At 40.0% G+C, this 21,693-nt stretch overlaps 1 protein-coding gene across 1 annotated transcript in view; it reads right to left on the bottom strand.

The window, feature by feature from the left end:
* The window catches only part of ANO6 (anoctamin 6), a 68,720-nt gene that overhangs the window by 34,084 nt on the left and 12,943 nt on the right, over positions 1-21,693 (bottom strand). Inside the window, exons 2-3 of the mRNA XM_072334129.1 lie at positions 10,621-10,697; positions 1,284-1,409 (exon numbers count right to left, since the gene is read on the bottom strand). Of these exons, the coding sequence (XP_072190230.1) occupies positions 1,284-1,409; positions 10,621-10,697 (203 nt within the window). The remainder of the gene's footprint in view (positions 1-1,283; positions 1,410-10,620; positions 10,698-21,693) is intronic.

Raw genomic sequence — 21,693 nt, 5'->3', positions numbered from 1 at the left:
AGTGCATTTCTGCACTTCTGGTCTAATTTTTCACGTTTTTCATCTGGCTACTGTTCTAACATTCATACAGCACTAAAAATATTTTTTCCACTGATCACATTTAATTTCCATTACTGTTTAGAAAATACACTCACATTTTAGCATATATCTGGGTAATGGCTAAATATTACATACAAATTTAAAATGCTTATTGATGAAAATAGTTGTTTCCAAGGGGGCAGATTTTGTTGCTAATTACCTCTTTCAGTTCATTTTTATCATTGAACTTGTGAACATGCGTAGTTCAACATCCACCCACTGTAGGACTCTCTAGAGCCCTACTAACAACATTTCTTACAGCTGCCCTCACAGTGCCAATGACAACACTGTGTAAGGAGTATCAATCAGCTTAGCTATGGTCTTTTTACTCTTACTCTTCTCTTCCCCAATGGCAAATCATTATTTCTATTTCAACTGCTTTTGGTGGTGTTTCTGTCCTTGCCTGCATCTACCAGAGGCTGCTGGAACTGCTAAAGCAGAGAAGAAAGTGGTAGGTGGGAGAGCGCAAATTCCAAGGGAACTACCATTCAGCAGGTGCTTATATTAAGCATGGCTAAGCTTATTTTTGTGACCTCAGATGCCAAAATGAATAAAGTTCTCTGACAGACTTGTGAAAATAATTAAAAAATAACATTAAAAAAAATATTTTTGGTTGCTGTTTACATTTGCTATGAAGCATCAAGCAATTATTTGCTTGAGTCAGTTTTTTTGCATGGTCTTTAAAGAGGGTCAGACTGCTGAAGCATCACAAGAAAGAGGGGTACATGGAGAAATTCTGATGGCAAAGTGGCAGGTATTCCCCATAAACAACTTAGGTACTTCACTGGACAAAATGTCAGCAGTGTATTTAACTGTCATTTGGAGTGCACAGTCAGCTGGCTCTTCCGTGCTTATCCTGAATACTCTGGTTTTAATACCAAAGTCCACTGGGGGCCTAATTCAAGCACTGTAAATAAAGAAAGCTGCCCTAGTCTGAAGGTTTTTGTGTCTATCTCTAACTGGGATCCCAATTCCAGTATTTTTCTGTTCACACCTCCGGAAGGATTCCCTCCAAGGAGCATGCTCGGATGTCCCCCAGCACACGCTGATGGACACAGTGCTTGGTTTATTAGCCTGTCTTACAGCTCTCAGGAGTACTCCCACAACAGGGCAATGCAACTGCCATTCTGGTTAAGGGCAATGTCCTTTATGTCCACTGCGCTAGCACCTGATAGATGTTCAGATTTATACAAAAAATAACTTACCTTTTGCTTTTTATGATTACTCCTCATATGAGTCATTTTTGTTTCATCTTCATACACCAAAACAAAGTCAATTCTTCGCTGCCCATCGCTGAAGAACAAGGAGTCAGGCTTATCATCAAAATCAGCCTGTAAGGCAGATAGGTTAGGTTAATTTGAAGAATTTTACTCATTGCTTCCTTACTTACTTCCTGTTACACAGTGTTTCAGTGAAAGGGGAAATTCTTTATTCATTATTAAGACATGTATAGTAAGAAGTCCAAAGTGAATCACAATTAGCATTGCGTAAATTGGAGAAAAAAAATCATCCTGGCGACTTTGGCAGATCTCTTCATGGCATAAAGACAGCAAAACTTTAACCTAATTTTCTTCTTTAAAATGGCATATTAGCTTTTGGCAATGGGAGGAGCACTGGGATGTAGCACTACATCTGAATAACGCATCTGTCAAGTAATTTGCATGCTGTCATGATACAATATTCTGTCTACAAGATATGTTGTCTCCTGATGGGAGTCTCAGAATTAGTGTGTTCCCATCTGTCCCTGTACCTGCTGGAAGTTTAAGCATCTCTGCAATTAAAAAAACAACAGCAACAAAAAATAGTCACTTAATGCATGCTAACATTCAAAACAATAATTGACCTGAGAATAAAGAACATGGTCAGGCTGCAGATGTGCTCTCAAAATGGACTCCTCCTATGTGAATTTATTTTCCCCTTTTTGTTAACAATATCTCAGCAAGCAGAAAACATTGTTGAATACCACACATCCATCATGTTAAAATATATGCCCAATTCAAAAGTACTAATATATCTATAAGCCATTATCTGGTCCTCAGAGAAAAGCAGAAAAGATTGTCATATCCACTAAAAACATCTTAATGTGTTATTTCATGTGTGTAACGATACAGACACATTGATGATGGCAGAACCTGACTGTTCAAGAATGTTTTTGTAGTAATGGTTTTGGAGTTTATTGGAATACTCTGTGGGCACTATCACGTTACAAGCCCTACTCTCAGTTAATATATAATTGTAATGTTATTAGTATTGTCATGTTGTGCAGTGAGTAGCAAACTCCAAGATACTTGGCCAGATCCATACGTTATATTAATATGGGTAGTGCCACTAATGTTAGTGGATGTCATATGTTGAAAGCAGACTCAACATTGCAGTAGAGGTGGTAAAAGCTCAAAAGCTGGCAAGACTTCCATGCAGAACTGTTGAGAAGCCATTCCAGACAGCTGGGCAAGCACAGTGGCCTTCAGTAGGTTCAGACCAGCAAAATGCCCCAAAATAATTTCAAGAAAATACTGTGCCATCGGGTTCACTGAAAAGATTCCTAGATTTAATCTCCCTGAAATCTCTGTGCCAATGAAGACCAAACTGCATTAGGGATGCTAGGCATATCAGCCACCCAGCATACAGTTTGGGGAACTCTGGGTTTCCTGGTCCTCAGATAAAAACCAGGGAAATGTGGTTGTGGTCTCAGAGGCTCCCACCTGCAGCTTGAATTGTTTTCTCTTTGATGCTAAGAAAATTAACAAGAATGGCAACAGTCTGTCAGGAGCATCCCAGTTCCAAGGGGCAGACGGCATTTTAGCAACAATACAACAGTTGTTCCAAAACAAATTTTCCCTATGAGTTTTATTCTAGACCTCTCTCTGTAGACTGTTTTGTTACTGTTTATTGGCTCTGTCAAAACAGTTGACCAAAATGCATCCCTCCATAATTAAAACAAAAATTATGTATTTTAAATGAACTGAGGGGAGTTTAGACTCAGTACTTCTTGTTGTATATACAAAGACGTTCTGTTAACTTATTTGCTTCATCAGTTTGAACAGATTCTTGGTTCCCTTTGAATCCTACATCTGCTAAGAGGTTTGAGACTACACACAGATACATCACGAATTAGTTTCACAGCCTGGCCTAGCGCTCAGGAAGCATCCATACAGAGCCACCAAATCAACAGACAGATGAACACTGTAATGGGTTAGGAGAAATGGTTTAAACTGTCAGATGGCATTGATGGACCACAGCGGCACTGAGCATCTCTACTGCCCAAAGCAAATCACAGATGCAGATTTTTATATTCACAAGAACTAGAACTGCACTAGTCCCACTGAGCAAGCAAGCTTGATTCTCATGAGACTTGTTCCAGCTAAGGACTAGCAAAAGGTGTAACATTTAGCTTGCTGCTACCGTTTTCAGTCTCATTTAAAACACAACCAAGATGAAAGAGTGGTTAGGCATTGGCAGAAGCTGCCTGGAGAAATGGTGGCGTCACTGTCCCTGGAGGTGTTTAAGGTAAGGGGAGATGTAGTACATATGACTATGATTTACTGGGCAATATTGGTGGTAGGTGGATGGTTGGACTAGATGATCTTAAAGGTCTTTTCCAACTTCAATAATTCTGTGATTCTATGAACTTTCTTTATGTTTATCTGCTAGGGCTGACAAAAAGAGCAGACCATGTCCAAAACAGGAAAAAAATAAAATAAAATATTACCACTGGGAAATTACAAAACAGTTAACTCAGTACCCACTATCTACAAATAATTCACAGTAATGGGACAATACAGATGATTATATTTGATCAGAAGAATTATGCCCTAGACTCTGGTGACTACAGACTAATGTAAAGGCAGTGTAAAGTTGCACTACATACCAGTGCTTAGACACTCTAGATCTGTCTGCAGTGAGAGCTTAAGACATGTAGCTCCCAGGTGGGCACTTCTGTATGTCTCCCATCTGGAGTTACCTCTCACTCCTAGTAGTCTGAGCATGAGCATCACATGCTGTGCTCAGGAGAGATGCAGTCAGGAAAAGCGTGATGTCCTGATGCCCTGTTACACACAGAACTGCTAACTTGCTTGGCTGTAGGACTGATGCTTCTCATTAGCTTCAGGGCTGCAAATGGGGCTGGACAGTGATAAGTCTGAGATAAACCTATGTGCTGCACTGGGAGCATACAGAGCCCAGCACCACTGTCTGAATGTGGTATGAACTGAAGAAAAAGATCACAAGGTAACAAGGCACAAGGGCTGAGGCCAGCTGGACCCCAAACACATCCCCTGCAGCCCTTGTGCTCTGCTGGGAACCCAGAAGGCTCTGTTCCTGGCTGAAATTGCCCTGTGTTGCAATGCTGTAAATACAGAGCCCAGATGTATGACAGTGACTAAGAAGAGGAAGCATTACCAGCAACTAAACCAGAAGGATATTCAAAAGAGGAAGAGGCCCGAGTAAATTTTAGAAATAGACTCCTTCTAACTTTTGTCTAAAGAGAAAGGGTCTAGCTGTGAAATTGAAGCACTTGAAAGCATAGAAGTAGCAAGAGCTTTTAAGTTCTTTTGGTACATCTTTAAGTCATTCTTCCTATATGACCTGTGCACAGGATAGAAAAGAATGAAACAGCAAACAGCAAATGTAAGAAAGATCAAGCTTTAATGTAAGATCAAGCTTTTCCTAATTTGTGAGTATGTAACCTCGCTGAGTATTTTTCCCTTATACCTAATCACTTTCAAGCATTTACAGCCAGTTTGTAACTGGCTTAACTGGAATGGCAATAACCAGCTGCAGAGAATTCCCATTAAACAGTATCCTGACCCATGAATTTGCTTACATATGCGTTTTTGTGGACATAAGTTTACACGTTACCATACACTTACTTTTCTACATATATCAAACCACAGGTATATATTATTGAAAAGAGCTGAAAGATTAATCAATACTGGACTGCATGAACCTGGACAGACTTGGGTTCATACCCACGAAACTAACTTCTTAGATGTAATTTCCACTGTCCCATCGACCTATCAGTAAATGCTTCATATAACAACAAAGTAATAAAGAATTGACTCATCAAGCCTGAATGCTTAAGAGATAAGATTAAGACCCATACAAATAAATTGTAACATAACATTTAATGTGGTGCAATTAAAAGTAAGAAGTAAAACACAAAAGGGAACGCAATGGTTAAGGTTCTGACAGTTACATTAACTCAGATGTGTGGTATGTCTTATAATCCCTACTGGATAGTTTGTAATGAAAAATCATATATTATTCAATGTGATTACTGGGGGAAAAACAGGGCTGGAAACTAAAAAGATGTGCTATACACTGAAGTCAATAATTCCTTGGAGACAGTGGGCTGTGTTTTCTTTTCTCAAATATGTAATATTATTTGACAACCTTACAAATGTTATTATCAGGTGAATACACAACTTTGTGCACACACACACACAAGTTAATGGAGGCTGAAATTCTAATCCATAATTTTGCTTAAGTATCAGCAGCACATTATCTCTGAAAATAATGAACAGGTCCATTGATACCTCTTTGTTCTGGAAGAAGCAAACATGGGGTCTATTTACAGCACTTTCTAATTTTCTTAGCCTCAGTCTAATCATTTTAAGTACTGAGGGAGACAACTGGTAGTGCACCTTAATGTTATAATGATACCCAAGTGGATAGCAGGTTAATATTGATTAACAACATTAATAAATACACAAAAAATACCTTTAGCTGTAAAGTACTAATTATATTTAGTATTTTGCAGAGTGCTGTACAATCATTGCCACCAGAGAGACAGGGAGCCACTTGTTGCTTTATTAGCAGGAGGAATCTGAAACACTTTGGGTACCTCTGTGGGAGCTCACCTAGAGGCAGTGAGGCCAGCAAAGTGAGGGAAGTGCATTTCTGTGCTTCAGGTCACATCAGGATATGGATCAGTGGATAATGACTGCAGCAACAAAAAGCAGAGAAATGTGTATAGTGCAGACATCATTGCTTATAACATCAAAAGTGCTGTTTCACAGTCGTGGGGCCTTGGTGCTCCCAGCCAGCACAGCGGGATGCAGGACTGTGAGGCACCACACTGACTGATGTGCAAGGACCCTGAAGGCACAGGCCCAGCCCAGCCAACCCTGGCACACGCGTGTGCTTGGCCCAGAACTCCTCGCCCCTGGCTCCCAGCAGCTTGGTGCCCCAGACCGAGTGACCAAACCCTGGTGGTGGAAACAACCCTAAGCCCCTGAGCTTCTCAGGATTCCTCACATGTTACCAGGATGGCTGTACCCAGGGGAGCTGCTGTGCCTGACTCCTGAGCCTGCTCCCATAGCCATTGCTACACGCGATGCTGCAGTAGGCAATAAAGGAGACCCGAACTCTCCTCAGCAGCAACAGCGCTTCATTCCCGGGCACAAAAAGTGGCATTGCACAGAAACTGCCTTAGCTTCTTCAGCTTCCTCAGGACCCTGCATTGTCCAACTCCCCTGCTGTGAACAGGGACATGCACAGCCAGATCAGGTTGCCCAGGGCCTGATCCAGCCTCGTCCTGAAAGTCTCCAGGAACAGGGCTTCAACCACATCTTTAGGCAACCTGTTCCAGTGCCTCATCTATAAAAGACTTTTTCCTTATATCCAACCTAAATCTACCCTCTTTAAGCTTGAAGCCATTTCCCCTAGCATTATCATAATAGACCCTGTTAAAGAGTCCACCCCCTTCTTTCCTGTAGCTCCCCTTTAGATATTGAAAAAATGGGTGAATGGGAACTGCAGATATGTTCTTTACTTACTACATCCTGAACAAGCACAGTATTGTAAATTGTTTGTTTGTTTGTTTGTCTGTTGTTAAATAAAAAGAGTTTCTGCAGGAAAGACGTAACTAACTGGAAGTATAAAAGAAGTCCTTTATTTAGTCCACAACAGCATTTGGTATGACTGTCAGTGGTGGCAAACTAATCATTACTGAAGGGATAAACCACTTTTCTGCAATATTATGTAGCTCTCAGAGACCCTCCAAACAGGTTCTTGCAGTGTGGCAGGAGGTAAAGCAGTGCTGGGACAGGTGAGCAGAGCATGGCTTTCTAATGAGGCCTACACTAACAGGCATCTGTGGGGATCCAGTCCCAGCACAGAGCCCTGCAGCACACAACCCACCTGGCACAGCACCACAGGCTGCATGGTAGTAGTAGGTTTGGCCTTGGTGGGAATGTCAGGGTGCTGCTCAAGGGCATGGTTATTTCTCCCTGCAGGCCTCGGGATACTTCTCTGCCAATCATGTATTTAAAAAGGAAACACATGATATGACCAGGATATTGTGAAACATCATTATTTGTACAGTGGTTTGAGTTCCTCTGGTGAAAATGTTACAGAAATGTGAAGTCTTAATTATTATTACCGCTACATAATATGATGTTTAATTACTTTCTATTCTGAGTGACCACTAGAGAGATGTGCTCTGACACCAGGACCAATGTAAGCATTTGCTTCTGCAGGCTATAAGTTCATTTGCATGCCATGAGAAACTAATGTTGGTGTGCGCCTCCATAGGGCAATAACTGCTGTGCATTCAGCATTCTCCCTTATGACTCATATTTGCTAATAACAACAAAGGACTGTTTCAGTTCTGTTTTTAGCAACAATGAGATTATTAGCAAGTTCTGAATCAGAAGACATTTTTCTCAGTATCTTGACGTACAAAGAAATTTTTGGCATCTAATAAATCAAAACAAGCTGAGAGTAAAGATTTTTTACAAAGTAAAAATACATACGGCATCACTACTGCCATGTATTTCAGTCAGCAGACACTGGCTGGTAACTGGCCAGGCACTGGGGAGCCTCACCCCCAGATCTAACTTTAGATAAGACTAAACTGGACTTCCTGCCTGAGCCCGCATACAGCTGCTGGCTGCAGGAGGAATCCCAGCTCCTCCTGCCTGCAGACAGACCACATGCCCTCATTTCTCAATGAAGGCAAAGATAGTACTCCCTGAAAACACATTTTTCAGCACCTCTCCTCCTTTTCTGAATGCAGAAGCATCTCGTGCTTCAGAATTCTCTGAAGCCTTTCTGCTGCAGAAATCATGTCTGAGGATTAACACAACTGGAAGACAGTTAATGGCAAAGAATTTCCTCTGCAGATGCTGAATCTCAGAACTGTGTTTACTATCAAATCCAAATTCAAGCTATCCACCGATGGAGCAGCTAAGGCTGACTAGCAAAACATCCAAGAGCTGGGAAGTGCTTACATGAAGGCTGTCTATGTGACTCTGTCGTCCTTATATACTGTGCATGATGCATGGTTTGGCCACATACTACGACACTTTTTGTCCTCCTTATTCAGTACCTATTCTGTCAAGTAGTCTGAATACCTACAGTGAGGTTTTCCTTCTATTTCTCTGGCATTCTCCTTGTATAATCTCAATATTCTACTCATACAAATGTTAAGAAATTAAATTCCACAAAATCTCCCTGGAGAGAAAGCAACAGTTAAATTATAATCCTAATTTAACAGTGATTACATGCAACACTGAGGAATCTTAGTCAAAACTGTTGCCTGACTTCCGAATCTGGAATTCTAGTGTAAGACACTGGGTTTTCTGGAGTGCTTGGCAAAGGCTCTCTCTTAGGAGAGCAATACCCTCGGGCCCATATATAACTACATTGTGCTAATGCAAACAGGACATAGGCACTCCTCTTTGACACTGCAAATAGACAAAAAGCTGGATGTATACAGTCTCACAAGTCTTGCACAAAAGCTCTATAGTACAAACAAGGTAAAATCCAGTTACCTGGGACTACATCCAGTTTCTCTGCATAAGACCTTTAATAATTTTCCTGCAATTTTCTGGCACATGTACAACCTTGCTGAATCAGTTTCACAAAGCACACCCAGCTAGACAGCATAATCTAAGTTTAGACAATTGGTAGAGCACTTCCTTCTATGCAGTACCTTAAGGCTAGGCTTCCTATTTAGTTTCCATTTCTAGCTACACCTGTGTGAATCAGCGCACACTACTTCATGGGAAGGCTTGGTAGAACTGAATTTTATTCAACCATTTTGGTCACTGAAACTACCCTGGAGGTTCTAAAATGGAATGGGCAGTGTGGAAAAGCTTCTGCTAAAACTGAACAGAAATGGCAAGTGCTGGTCAACACCGGGAACTAAAAATGAAAACTGATTTTGGCAGTTGATTATTAGTAGAAATAAAAATGAATTCTACCTTGACTGCTCAGAGGAGAATTTTCTAACCACAAGGTACATGGCATTGTGTGTTCAGATGTTTCATATAAATACATGAAAAAGACTAATAATTGGATCACAAAGAAAGCCTCGGATGGGTTTTTATAACATCCTAGTCAGGGCCCTCAGTTAGGAAATTGAAGGTTTTGATTCCATTTCATCCTTCAGAAACAGACAATATTTTTCCAAAGCTTGAAGAAGCACCAAATGAAGAAGACCCTGTAAGAGTACTCAGAGGTAGGGTTAGTTCCCAAAAGGAAACTTCATTCCTAGTGGATTTGGTATTTGATTCCTACAGCAGAGGCAGGAGCAAAACGACCATGACCCCTGTATTGTATGTTATTTTAGATATATGAAGAAAACAAAATATTTCCTCATATATAGAGACATCAGCAGGACCTGTTTCTCCACACCCATATAATAGCCTTCCTCTATGCAAACCACTGGGATAGCTGGTAGCAGCAGTTCCTTGAATGCTATTTAGTAGATGATGATGAGAAAAAGGCACAGGTTGTTTCACTTACTCGTAAATAGTCAATAGTTTATGTGACAAAAATCTTGGACAGGGCTGGCTGAGAACCAGCTCTAGTTGTCATTACTTTATGGCATCATTGCTACAATTTCTTGAATGGATTCCCCTGTGTGAAAACCATGACCAGCTTTTAGGTGCTCAAAATTAACTGGTAGAGCTTGTTAGGGTCAATAGGCCAGACCTTAAAGATAAATGGGAACTGAAGCAGGAGATCTTCAGCTGGGGACAGAAGCCTGATAGCTGCAGAAAACCTTAGATTTGTTGGGCAAATTGAACTTTGGTTAAAGGGAAAAGAGACCTCTAGTTCTTTCTCCTTTTTTGACAGCTCAGTCTCTGCTGCTTCCCAGCTTTCTCTGATAAAAGCCCTGAACTCACATTAGCCAACTAATACCTGGGTGTGTCTGAATTTAAAGGGTATGTGTGTTTATATGTAGGGTGTATGCATATATTTGTCCTTGTACAAGCACACAGAAATCCTGTACATGCAGACACAAAACCATATACAGAAAGGAAGTGCGTGTATGTCTACCAGTTTATAGTGAATATATATGTGTAACTGATCTAGTCACTTTCAGTTGTGTTCAGTGACTGTGTCAACCTGCACTCTTACACCTGAGCCAAAGACTTCAGGTATCTTTAGGGAAGCAGAGATATAGCATAGTCACACAAGTGAACTGGCTGTGCTGCAAATGCAGTGGCATGCTATTCTGTTGGAATTTATTGTTGAAGACCTACACAAGAGAAAAGTGATTGGTAGTCATAGTTAAAGTAAAGAAGTACCCACCCATTCTGGAGTATGAAGGTTTTGCTGATCTGGCACAGTTCCGTAAGTGGGAATAATCACTTGGTTCAATTCCAAGACTGAAAATAATCAAAACAAACAAACAAAAAATGAAATACTTTAGCATTTTGCGTATTATCATTTCTTCCTCCTCTACTGAAATCCTGGAATTGGTATAATACAGGTAGTGATGCTTTGACATTTACTACATAACAGGAATGATTTTCACATAACCTAATATCACACCTGCGGATTCACTGTGTACTGATGTCCTGATGAATTCTCACCTGTTTCCCCAGTAACAACTGTTAGTAGAAAAAAAAAAACACACATGCAAACTAATTTGCCTTCTTGAAAATGCAGTAAAATTTAGAAATGATCCTGTGAAGTACGCTACTTTGTGATACCATTATCAAGCACACTGGGAAAGCTGGCCACTAGATAACCCTGTCAATGACCAACAGATTCATCCTCAAATAGCTCTCAGAAATGAATTAAGAGAATGTCTACAATATTTTTATTTTAGTTTAAGTGTTTTGGGGGTGTCTTAAGAAGTCAGCTTACATCCTGAAGCTGAAGATAAAGTGGCTGATGAAGAAGGCTGCTTTCTGCCCTAATATAGTGAAGTATTTAGCAAATTCTGCCCTACAAAGAGATGCTGGATGTAAATAGTACCATGATGACAGTATTGCCTGGAAAAGATAACCTCCACTTATCAAGAACAGCCCAAAACTCTAAAACATAAGTAAATAAAAAATACTCTAAAAAAAATAAATAAATCAAATCTACAGTACGTTTAGAAGGATAATTAAATGCTCATTAGATACAGTGCTAGGACCAACAAAACTCGTATGCCTGAATTTCTTTTTGGTTTTGGCTTAAAAACTTCATTGATAAGTATCCAAATTCTCTAGAATTTTTAAAAAGCTTTTTTTTCATTGATGATGCTCACTTAAACCAGCTGAAGATATGTCAAAACACTTAAAAATAGAGCACTGCAAGATTGTTGTTGTTGAGCTCTACAAGTCAACAGAACTCTCTCATGGTTTCTAAGCGGCTAAATGTGGTTTAAGTACAGTTTTCTAGAGTGTGGTAGGGATATTGTTCCAGATGTTGAACTGTCAGTTTCCAGATCTCTACTGTGGTGATAATGTATACTCTAGGGAAGAGATCCATGATTTTTTCCATCAACACATCTCCAGAAACATCTGAATCACAACCTCGAGGCTGGCCCAGTTGAATATCCAATGACCAGGAGCTCTTAAAAGCATTAACATCTTTATAAATGTTTCCCAGCTTTTAAAAAGAGAACAGGAAAATGTGGACTAGTGTAGTATACACATTGAGACTGCAATAGGAGAACTCAGAAAACATGGGCATATTTCAGCTGTAAAATTGCTGCAAATGTACATTACCACAATTTAATGAGTTCAACTCAGTCTAATGTGAGAAAGACAAATATGTGCCCCCGATGTCAGTGTAAAGGGCATCACCGTATTTTCCTTTGGTATTGGTTTTCTGACATGAAGATATCCAGATAAAAAGTGCTTCAGAAAACCCACAAAGAGGAAATGCTTCTTCTTATATATAACGGGCATGGTGAAGGAGTAAGATAAGCATGCTGTTTTGAAACACAAGCATGTCTTCTGAAACCCTTTGTGTTATTACACAAGGCAAACAGATGTGTACACCAGTATATCCAGACATGAAGATTTATGGCAGCCACTGAACTACAGTGACAAGAATTGTGCATTGAAAAGCCTTATTGCTGACATCTTTACGGTGTGTAACCACACATCCTTCAAAAATGCTGTCTAAGAATCCCTTCAGCCAGAGCTGAAGAGAAGAAGGAAATGTGGCATTCACAGTAGGAAGAATAACTCCAGATCTCCTAAATCCTGATGGATCTGGGCCTGGCCAGGAATATCCTCTTGAGAAATTTATATGTGAATACAATTTACTTCTGCCTCATTGCCTGTGGCCAGCAATGTCATGCACACTTTACCATTTTTCTGTAGGTATGGTTTGTATGTAGGTGGGTTTTCTGTAGGTATGGTAAAGGGAGGACAGTTGGACTAGATGACCTTATAGGTCCGTTCCAACCTCGTGATTCTATGATTCTATGATTCTATGATGATTTTACCAATATTTATCATATGAACACATATTTACTTGAAATATCATCCAGTAAATTCCTGGGGCATTGGTACAATCAAAGGAGTCAAGCAAAAGGAATCTGCCACTCTCACTTGTTCTGGGACATTAACCCAGAACTTCTCTGAAATTAAATGCATGTTAATGTCTGTGTGGAGCAAAGAATGCAGTGCCTTGACATTACATGAGCCGTGTGCTTAGGTCAGATATTTTCCAATGGTGTTTTGCTGAGACAGCTATGCCAATTTGGACACTTGTGCTTTTGGCTGGAAGAGATGATTCTAGTCTCTCAGACTGAAGTGGCAGCTGCAAAAACTCAGCCTTGCCAGAAAGGGCCACATCCAAACAAAGTGTTTTTTTTCTGCCACCCAAATAACTTCATTTGTTTCTTCAACCTTCCCTCTTATAATAGAATCAGTTTGAAGAAAAGAGGACATGAAAAATAATTGCACCAAGAAAGTCCGGGACTTTCTAGCTGTGAGAATAGAGGAACAGACTGCCTGGAGAAGCTGATGAGGTCTACAATATCAGAGACTCTTCATCACAGATTAATTAAATATGCTGGAGCAATCTAAGCCAAGTTGAATCTGGCACGCATCTTAGGAGGATGGCCTGGATCAGCTTTTTAGGTCCTTTCCAGACCCCATAGTGTTCTCATAGTCATGGTCAACAAAGACTGTTCTGTTGAGACTTTATATTAAAATAGTATTTCTGCTGATCTTTTCTTCATCAGAAGCATTGTCACTTCTGTTAATGTTTGGGTCAAAGCACATCAAGTGCAGATGCTTATGAAGTTCTAACACGTAGTCAAGTAAAACACAGTTGGTCAACATTTGTGACTGGATTGAATAAAGATCCTAAAATTCTTCGAGAGGCAGAGTAAAAAATCTAGTTAATTAGTTAATTGATTTTGACTGTGAATTGTTCAGGAAGCTCAGTGACCTTCCTGTTTAATGACTTAATTTCGAAACCTTTCACAAACATTACTGCTAGCAGTTTCCACCCATTGCTCTGGCAGAAGTGAGACTCTATGGCACACTGATAGGCATGGAAGCTGCCCTCCCTTTGAAATAAATGTAAAGAAGAATTAAAACTTTCCTTGGAGTCTGGATAGTGAACTAACAGGAGCAATGCAAGGTACAGGCAATGAGGGTGAAATGGTTTTATGGAATTTTAAACTAAGAGGCCTGAAAATGGGGAAAAAAGCAACATCCAGAGGGAGAAGAAAGACATTGTCAGAAAAAAAATAAACAAAAACAAACATAGAAACCCAAAACACAACAATTACAAGAAAACCTCAAAGATATTGGAAAAGCTGGTGTTTGATAAGACCGCTGGGCTTAGCTTTGTAAGCAAAGACATTACCAAACATGCCTAAGTCTGCCAAACTGTCAGAGTAGTCCCTGACTCCCAAGTGAGGACTGAAGTGAAGCCACCACCCTTCAGGGGACTTGATGCGGATGTCAGCTTTCTTAAGGAGAACATCCAGCTCTCTGTCTCTTGGTCTTGACATTATAAAATGATTATACTGAAGTAGAAGGTTCTGTCCTAGCTTTTGAGGGGATAAAGGGAAGAAAAAGGAGAGACAAATTTATGCCATGCTGTTTTAAATGTCCTGGAAGATCAGGAAGAGGAGAATTGACACCACTACCAAGGATTTTCCCCACTGAAGAAAGATTTTGCTTTTCCAAATGTTAACATTTACTCAGAAAGTGAAGGTATTCTGTGACACAACTGTGAGCTCCCAGGCTATGGACAAAACAAGGTCTGATATGTGCTGTTCATAGTAGACAAAAACCTGCCTTCCCTCCTCTCAATTTATATCAGATTTTATATCTCTCCCCATACAAATTAATCTAATAGCTATTATTAAAAAAAGCCTCTCAGAGATTATCACAACCTGCATAAATTGTTTTTGCAGTTGAATGTAAAATTTTGAAGCCATATGAAATACTTCCTGAAATTTTATGTGAAGTAAAACCATTGCACAAATGGAATTGTTCTGGAAGGAAACCATTCAACTGTTAGACTGATTTTTGAGAGCCACAATCTCTCTTCCTTGTGCAAAGTACTTTACATTGTATTTCATTTTGTATGTTCAGTTCAGTGTATAGGAGTTCCTTCAGATCTTAAGAACTGTAGGTGTTGAAAAAGCAGAAATATGCATCTTCTTTGAATCGAAGAAAGAAAGAGACAATGAGATCTAAAGTTCTACAGCAAAATTAATCAAGGCAACTAGCTGCTTTGAGCTACTTGTTAAGAAATCAGTTTTAAACATAAGCTATTCTTGTTGGTCTTAATCCTTAATGCCAACCCATACATACAGTTTAATCACCTACACAACTTTAAACAAAAAATCTCCCAATCATCAAGTCCTCCTTAAGCAAGGATAATATTCTAATATCATTTCCTTCATCTCACAGCTTAACTGGGTAAACAGGAATAATAAAGAAAATTATTTCCTAGGTTATCCTTCCAAAATGTAGATCTGATGTTTGAATGATACTCCTTGTCAAGAGGAGACCTTACTGCCAGGATCTCGTTGACAGTCAGAGCTGTACCTGGGTTCAAGTGACTGCTGCAGAGGGGCTGTTCTCTGGGATACAGCCTTTCTCCCTCACACACAAGGGCAGAGCTGTCATCACAGATTATAAATGGTTTCACTTCATCCCACTCCTGGCTTGCAATCAGTAGTATCTTTTCTTTAAACGTTAGTTAATTCACTGGAATATGTTTAAATCAGCTCTACTTCATACCCGTAGGCCTTATTTGAGGAAAACATGCGACTAAACTCATGTTCTTCACTTCAGAAAAATATATGTTTTTAAAGTACAACTGAATTATTTTTATTACAAACTATATATCCTATTGTTTAGAGATGATAAGAGATCTACACAGCTGCCTTCAGTGTGAAATTCTTGTTCTCCTCCTACGGTTGCCTACAGAAAACTTATGACAATTAGTAACACCAAAATGGCTTTTCAAACTGTCACTAAATAACATTTTTGTGCAGTCACACAGAGCAGATCTGCAGGTCTTGTCAAAGTCAAACCTATTCTATGCTGCATAATAAGAAAAACATTGATTTTAATTTCTGACATACAAGCATGTCCAATATGAACCTACACCCACACTGTTGTGCTACAAAGGAAGTGAAATGGCCATCTTGGAAGACAGTTCTTTCTTGTTTGAGAGACTATTCTTCCCATTAAGTTATCTTTTCTTACAGCTGTGCAAACAAAGCATTAGGAACATGTGGTATAACTTTCAAAAACAAATACTCTTCTATGACTAGCCCAAAACAGGCAGCATGTTCACCAGCTAATATAATAGGAAGAGAATTGCGAATGGAACAGCCCACTTCCTGAAACTGCTAGCACAGAACTGAGGTATCTCACTAAAAATCTGTGTAATTAGCAAGCACTTACAGAACCAGAAACTGGACTCTGTGGAAATGATTCCGCTGATAGCAGTGCCTAAACATTTAGGAGGCGCCTAGTTGGAAGGTTTAGGGGCTCAGTAATGTTAAAACAGCTCTTGTGTGTCCAGAGCTCAAAGGAATAAAAAGATTCCACCAAAAGTGGGTCACTTGTCCCAGACCTGTGACAAAAAAGTCCTACTTTATTTCCATGAGACCAGGATGGGCCCCAGCTTCAGTTTAGAAAGCAGACGCTTGGACTGATGTCTCTTTGGTTACAATTCTGTGAGTCCAGAGGAATCCACTGAGATGCAAATGCTGGTGCCTGGTCCTCAGTGCCGCAGCACACAGCAGAGTCTGGCGGGTTGTGCGTTCCTCTGTCGCCTGTACAGCAGATGGCAGCTGACTGTAAATCAGTACCAAAGTGTTGCTCATAAGAATATTTGTCTGAGGCTAAGCAATTTCCATTCATCCACCTTCAGTTGAGATGTCTGTCGGTAAGAATTATTTTGGCTGTCATCTATCAGTATAGAAAAGGAAATTATTTGTGCTTGTAGAATGCACTAACACACCTTGCCTGCTATAATTTTAAACATTTGCTATACATTCTCTGTGTACTGGATGTAGATGTCACACAGCAAGCTAACATTGTGATGGTATAAAGTAATGGTCGGACAGAGTGATAATCTTTTCAGGAATTATTCTCAGGTTGGAATATCGCCTTGGATCATCTTTTCTTCTCCATTTCTTTCTTCTTCTATTAACTAACTCAAGTATATTAAAATGATGCAAAACATTATTCTTTTTTTTTTTTTTTTTTTTTTTTTTTTTTTTTTTTTTTCCAGTTAGCAGCCGCTTTGTTTTAATGATATTGGGATTGGGTAGGAAGCTGCTGCAGTGCTGACTGTCAAATGAACCCATTTCATGCTGGATTCCTGCTATGTCATGCTGTCATATACCAAGACACCCATACACACAAACTTGATTTCCTTATTTTCTTAATAACAGAGCGAACACTTTGACTCTAGCTGTCAAAACTGCAGACTCTTCCAGTCTCTAGGGTTACGAAAAACGACGACCTCAGCTCCACTAGGAACACAGCACTCAAGGGATTACCCAGGTCACAGAGCGCACCAGCACCACCTTACAGACATCTCTGGTTTTCAGTTGCATTCATAAGTTCTGAGAGTATTTTTTCTTTACTTGGAATAACCTCTTTATGGCTGAAAATGTGAATGGAGTCCAGTTGGTGGACAATGAGATCTACTAATTCTAACAATGCAAAGGGCATTAGGAGAGGTTTACAGTAGGTATGGCATGTAAAGCTCCAGATAAATTCCCAGTGAGAGATTCAAGAGTGTCCAAGTGCAATGACAGGTTTTATGCCTGATGCATTAATCACATTGCAGAATGCAGCATGTGGCTCTTAGAGAGCAGAATCAATCAATTGATTCCATTAATTAATCCTTCAATTTAATTAACCACTGTTAATATTTCTCTTGCTTAAAAAACTACTTCAAATGCAACATGTTTTGCAGATGCACTTTTTTTTTTTAATGTACACAGCATATTTAGGACGATGAATGAGCATGTTTCAATGTTGCTTTTCTCCGTGGTTTATTAACTCTACTTGCCAACAAAACATATCTTAATGAATATTGTGAGTAAACAGTAATTATCTTGCAGATAAGGAAAAAGTCATTTAACAACAAATTAAAAAACCAACTGTACACTAAACCATATACCTGCTAAAATGAACATTGGCTTTGGCATTAAAGAAAGGATTTTTTTCTCTTTAAGACCTTACTTCCCTTAGTATACAAGATGGGGCTGCAATGAGGATGAGTCCAGGTTTGGTCAAGGAGGAAGACCAGTCCATTGAAATCATCACGTTGTTTTTGAAGAAGTTGGTTGGGGTACAGAGACTGCTGGAAGGCAGAAAGATTAACAGATTGACAAAGAATCTGCATGCATCCTATGCCCTGGCTTTAGCATGCAGAGCAAGCTACTTAAGTCAGGGTTTGCTAGACATGGAGCTGTTGGAAAGGGCCCAGAGGAGGGCAACGAAGATGATCAGGGGGCTGGAGCACCTCCCCTTTGAAGACAGGCTGAGGGCTTGTTCAGCCTGGAGAAAAGAAGGCTGTGGGGTGACCTCATTGCAGCCTTTCAGTACCTGAAGGGAACCTATAATGAAGAGAGGAGTAAACTCTTCGAAAGGGCTGATAATAGCAGCACAAGGGGAAATGGATTTAAGTTGAAAGAGGATAGATTTAGGTTGGATGTCAGGGGGAAGTTCTTTACTAGGAGAGTGGTGAGGTCCTAGAACAAGCTGCCTGGGGACGTTGTGGATGCCCCACCTCTGTGGTGTTCAAGGCCAGGTTGGATGGGGCCTGGGCAACCTGATCTAGTAAATGTGGAAGTTTGGTGGCCCTGCCAGGCAGGGGGGTTGGAATTTCATGATCCTTGAGGTCCCTTCCAACCCAGGTCATTCTGTGATTCTGTGATTTTCTCAGCAAAATGTTCAAGCTAACTGGCCTGGCTTCTACAATACCTCACCTTTACAAAGCTCAGCACCTTTACAGGAGAGCTGAGCATTTGTTCCTAATTACACCAGAGAGGTATGGAGCAGGAATACTTGGAATAGCAACCCTGGGAAATGCTACTTCATAAAAATCAATGAGTTAACAAGTGATTGGCAGCTTCATATGAAAAAGCACACACAGCCGTTGAACAACTAAGACACAGAATGATGATGCTGTTCTGGTTGTACAGAAATGCTTGAGAATGAATTCTTTTCTTGTGGACCTGCACAGACGTGTTTTAGAGAGGCCTGCTGATGGTACAAGCATTTCAGTCCGATACCTCCTTCACAAATCCAGTTGAAAAATACTTAGCATTCCTCAGTTCTTATCACTTCAGTAGCCTGCATTCTTATCACAGGAGTCTGGATTGTTAAACTCCAGCCCTGCCTCAATGGGAAGTTAGGCATCCTGACACTCACACACACACCCCTTTTGGATATAGTGCTCAGATACAGACAGAGCATCATAAAAACACTGAGGAAGAGATGAATAAAAATGAATCCTATGTAAGACGGGAATAATCTGAATTAAACAAGGCTCAGAGGCATGCTCCTAATGAGGAAGATAAAAAGAAATCTTTGCTTATTACTGGTTTACTGAATGAGGCAGCGGACTTAGGAGGAAAAAAAACCCAGCATGATTGTGCAATTAAAAAGTGTAACACACAAGCAAGCAAATGGATGGAAAATGGAAGTTGCCTGGGCAACGTTCATTCTGACATTGCCCAAGTTGTAAGTGCTTGAGTTCGCAACCATAATGTTAACATTTTTTCAACATAATACATAATTAGCCACAGCCAATTATTCTATGGCTCCTGTTGTTAACTGGTAACATTTACATTTAAATTTGAGGAAAGATTACTGCTGGCTATACTGTATTATTTAATTATACAGTCAGTTTAGAAATGAAATTATATCTGAAGCAGTTGAGAGATTCCTTGAGCAGAAGTGATGGAAAAATTATTATTGCAAATTGGCATGAGGAAACTGCTGAATGACTAGAATTTCACCTAATCAGGCAATTTGATTAGTGGTCCTCATGTAGGAGCACTCTGCACTGCTGATGAGTAATTTCAAAGTGTACTGTAAGAAAAGTAATCATAATAAAGATGGACGCTTTTCCTTAGCAACTCATCTATCAAATTTATTGAGTTTTAAAAGTCAGTTCAGAATAATGTAATTAATGTGAATTCAGTGCCATAGTGGAAAAACAAAAATGTGTGTGTTGTAGCTTATTGCAGTCACTATCAATACAAAACTCTGGATTCTGATGACAATTGTGTGCGTGATGCCCACCAACTGCAGCCAGGCGAGTGCTGACAGCTCTGTGCTGAACAGCTGCAACCAAAGTAACAAGAGTACAAAGGAACACAAGAAGGTACTTACTGATCCACTTAAAGGTCCATCTAGCCCAGTCTCCTGTCCTCAAGACTGGCCAGAGGATCTCTGGGTCAAAACAGCCATCCTATGTGCCAAAGCATAAAGTATTGCTGCTGAGGTAGTCAGACTCCCAGAGGACATGATCAGAGAGTAGCAGTATCATTCTGTTTTAAATGTGGCTTTTTAACTCATGTAGTTCTATCTTGTTAAACCTGCAACTGACTCTTACACTTGTTGGCAATGGGAAGAGTGAGGACAAGTAACTTTTGATTCCTCCCAAGTCCATAAGGTGGCACAGCAATGTTCTCACGTATATTACCTACTTCTACAACCTCTGAAGCAGATGCCATAGATCCTCAAGGAAAAAGATCATCAATGCTTCCCAATGCTTGGAAAGCACTTTTTGAGGGCTTGGTGTGCAGTGATGTTATTCATGTATAGAGTATATACACATTATAAGAATCATAGAATCACCAAGGTTGGAACAGACCTCTAAGGTCATCCACTCCAACCATTCACCTATTACCAGTATTTCCCATTAAACCACGTCCTTCAGTACAACATCCAAACACTTCTTGAACACTTTCAGGGATGGTGACTCCACCACCTCACTGGGCAGCTTGTTCCAGCTTCTGTCTTGGAGAAGTAATATTTCCTAACGTCCAACCTGAATCTCCCTTGGCACAACTTGAGGCCATTCCCTCTAGTCCTATCACTAGTTACATGGGAGAAGGGGTCGACTCCCACCTCACCCTTCCCTCTACCCTTTAGTTAGCTGCAGAGATTTTACATTGACACATACAATAAATAAATATAGTAAATCATTTCCTGGGTAGTGTCATATATCAGATTTCAGCATGCACCTTCCTGAAAAGGTCTTTCAGAGCTGGAACAGTGGAGGCAGCTTTAGACCAACCAAAGTAAGCATGAGATATTATGCGATGTAAAGTGCTTTTTGTATACTTTTTCTAACAACTGTTGCACCTTCCCAGAAGACCAGCCAGTGATTAAATTCAATTTTAGAACTCATCAGGAAAGAAAGCAGATGAATTTAAAAGCACAAATTTCCTTTAGATTGGCAGGTAGCATAAAAACATGCAAAGTACGTATTTTGATAACTTATCTCAGGAGGAAGCAAAAAGAAGTCACACTATACACTAATGACAGTGATGAAAAATGAGTGGCTTTGAATCCTACATGCCATTCAGCTATAACAAAGCCAAGAAGTAAAACTAACAAGGAGTAAAATGCCAAAGAGAAATGCTTTCCTTTCCCTCCTGGCTCACCCGTACCACTGTGTAATTTCACAAAATCTTTTAAAATATATTTTTTTTAAAAATGAGGGGGAGGGAGGGGATGAAACCTTTGCTTTGCAATGCATGGAAAGACATTTTACTTTGGTGTCTACAGAGCCCGTGGTCTAGGAACCATTGGGCTTGCTGTTTTTATATGGCATTGGAGACTTTCACGAACCTACAACCAGTGCTGAGAGATCCAGCCATGCCTTTCTTAACAAATGCATTTCTACAGAGATTTTAATCCA

The sequence above is a fragment of the Excalfactoria chinensis genome, chromosome 1 (assembly GCF_039878825.1).
Source record: "Excalfactoria chinensis isolate bCotChi1 chromosome 1, bCotChi1.hap2, whole genome shotgun sequence".
Classification (NCBI taxonomy): domain Eukaryota; kingdom Metazoa; phylum Chordata; class Aves; order Galliformes; family Phasianidae; genus Excalfactoria; species Excalfactoria chinensis.
This window is presented reverse-complemented; position numbering and strand designations above follow the sequence as displayed.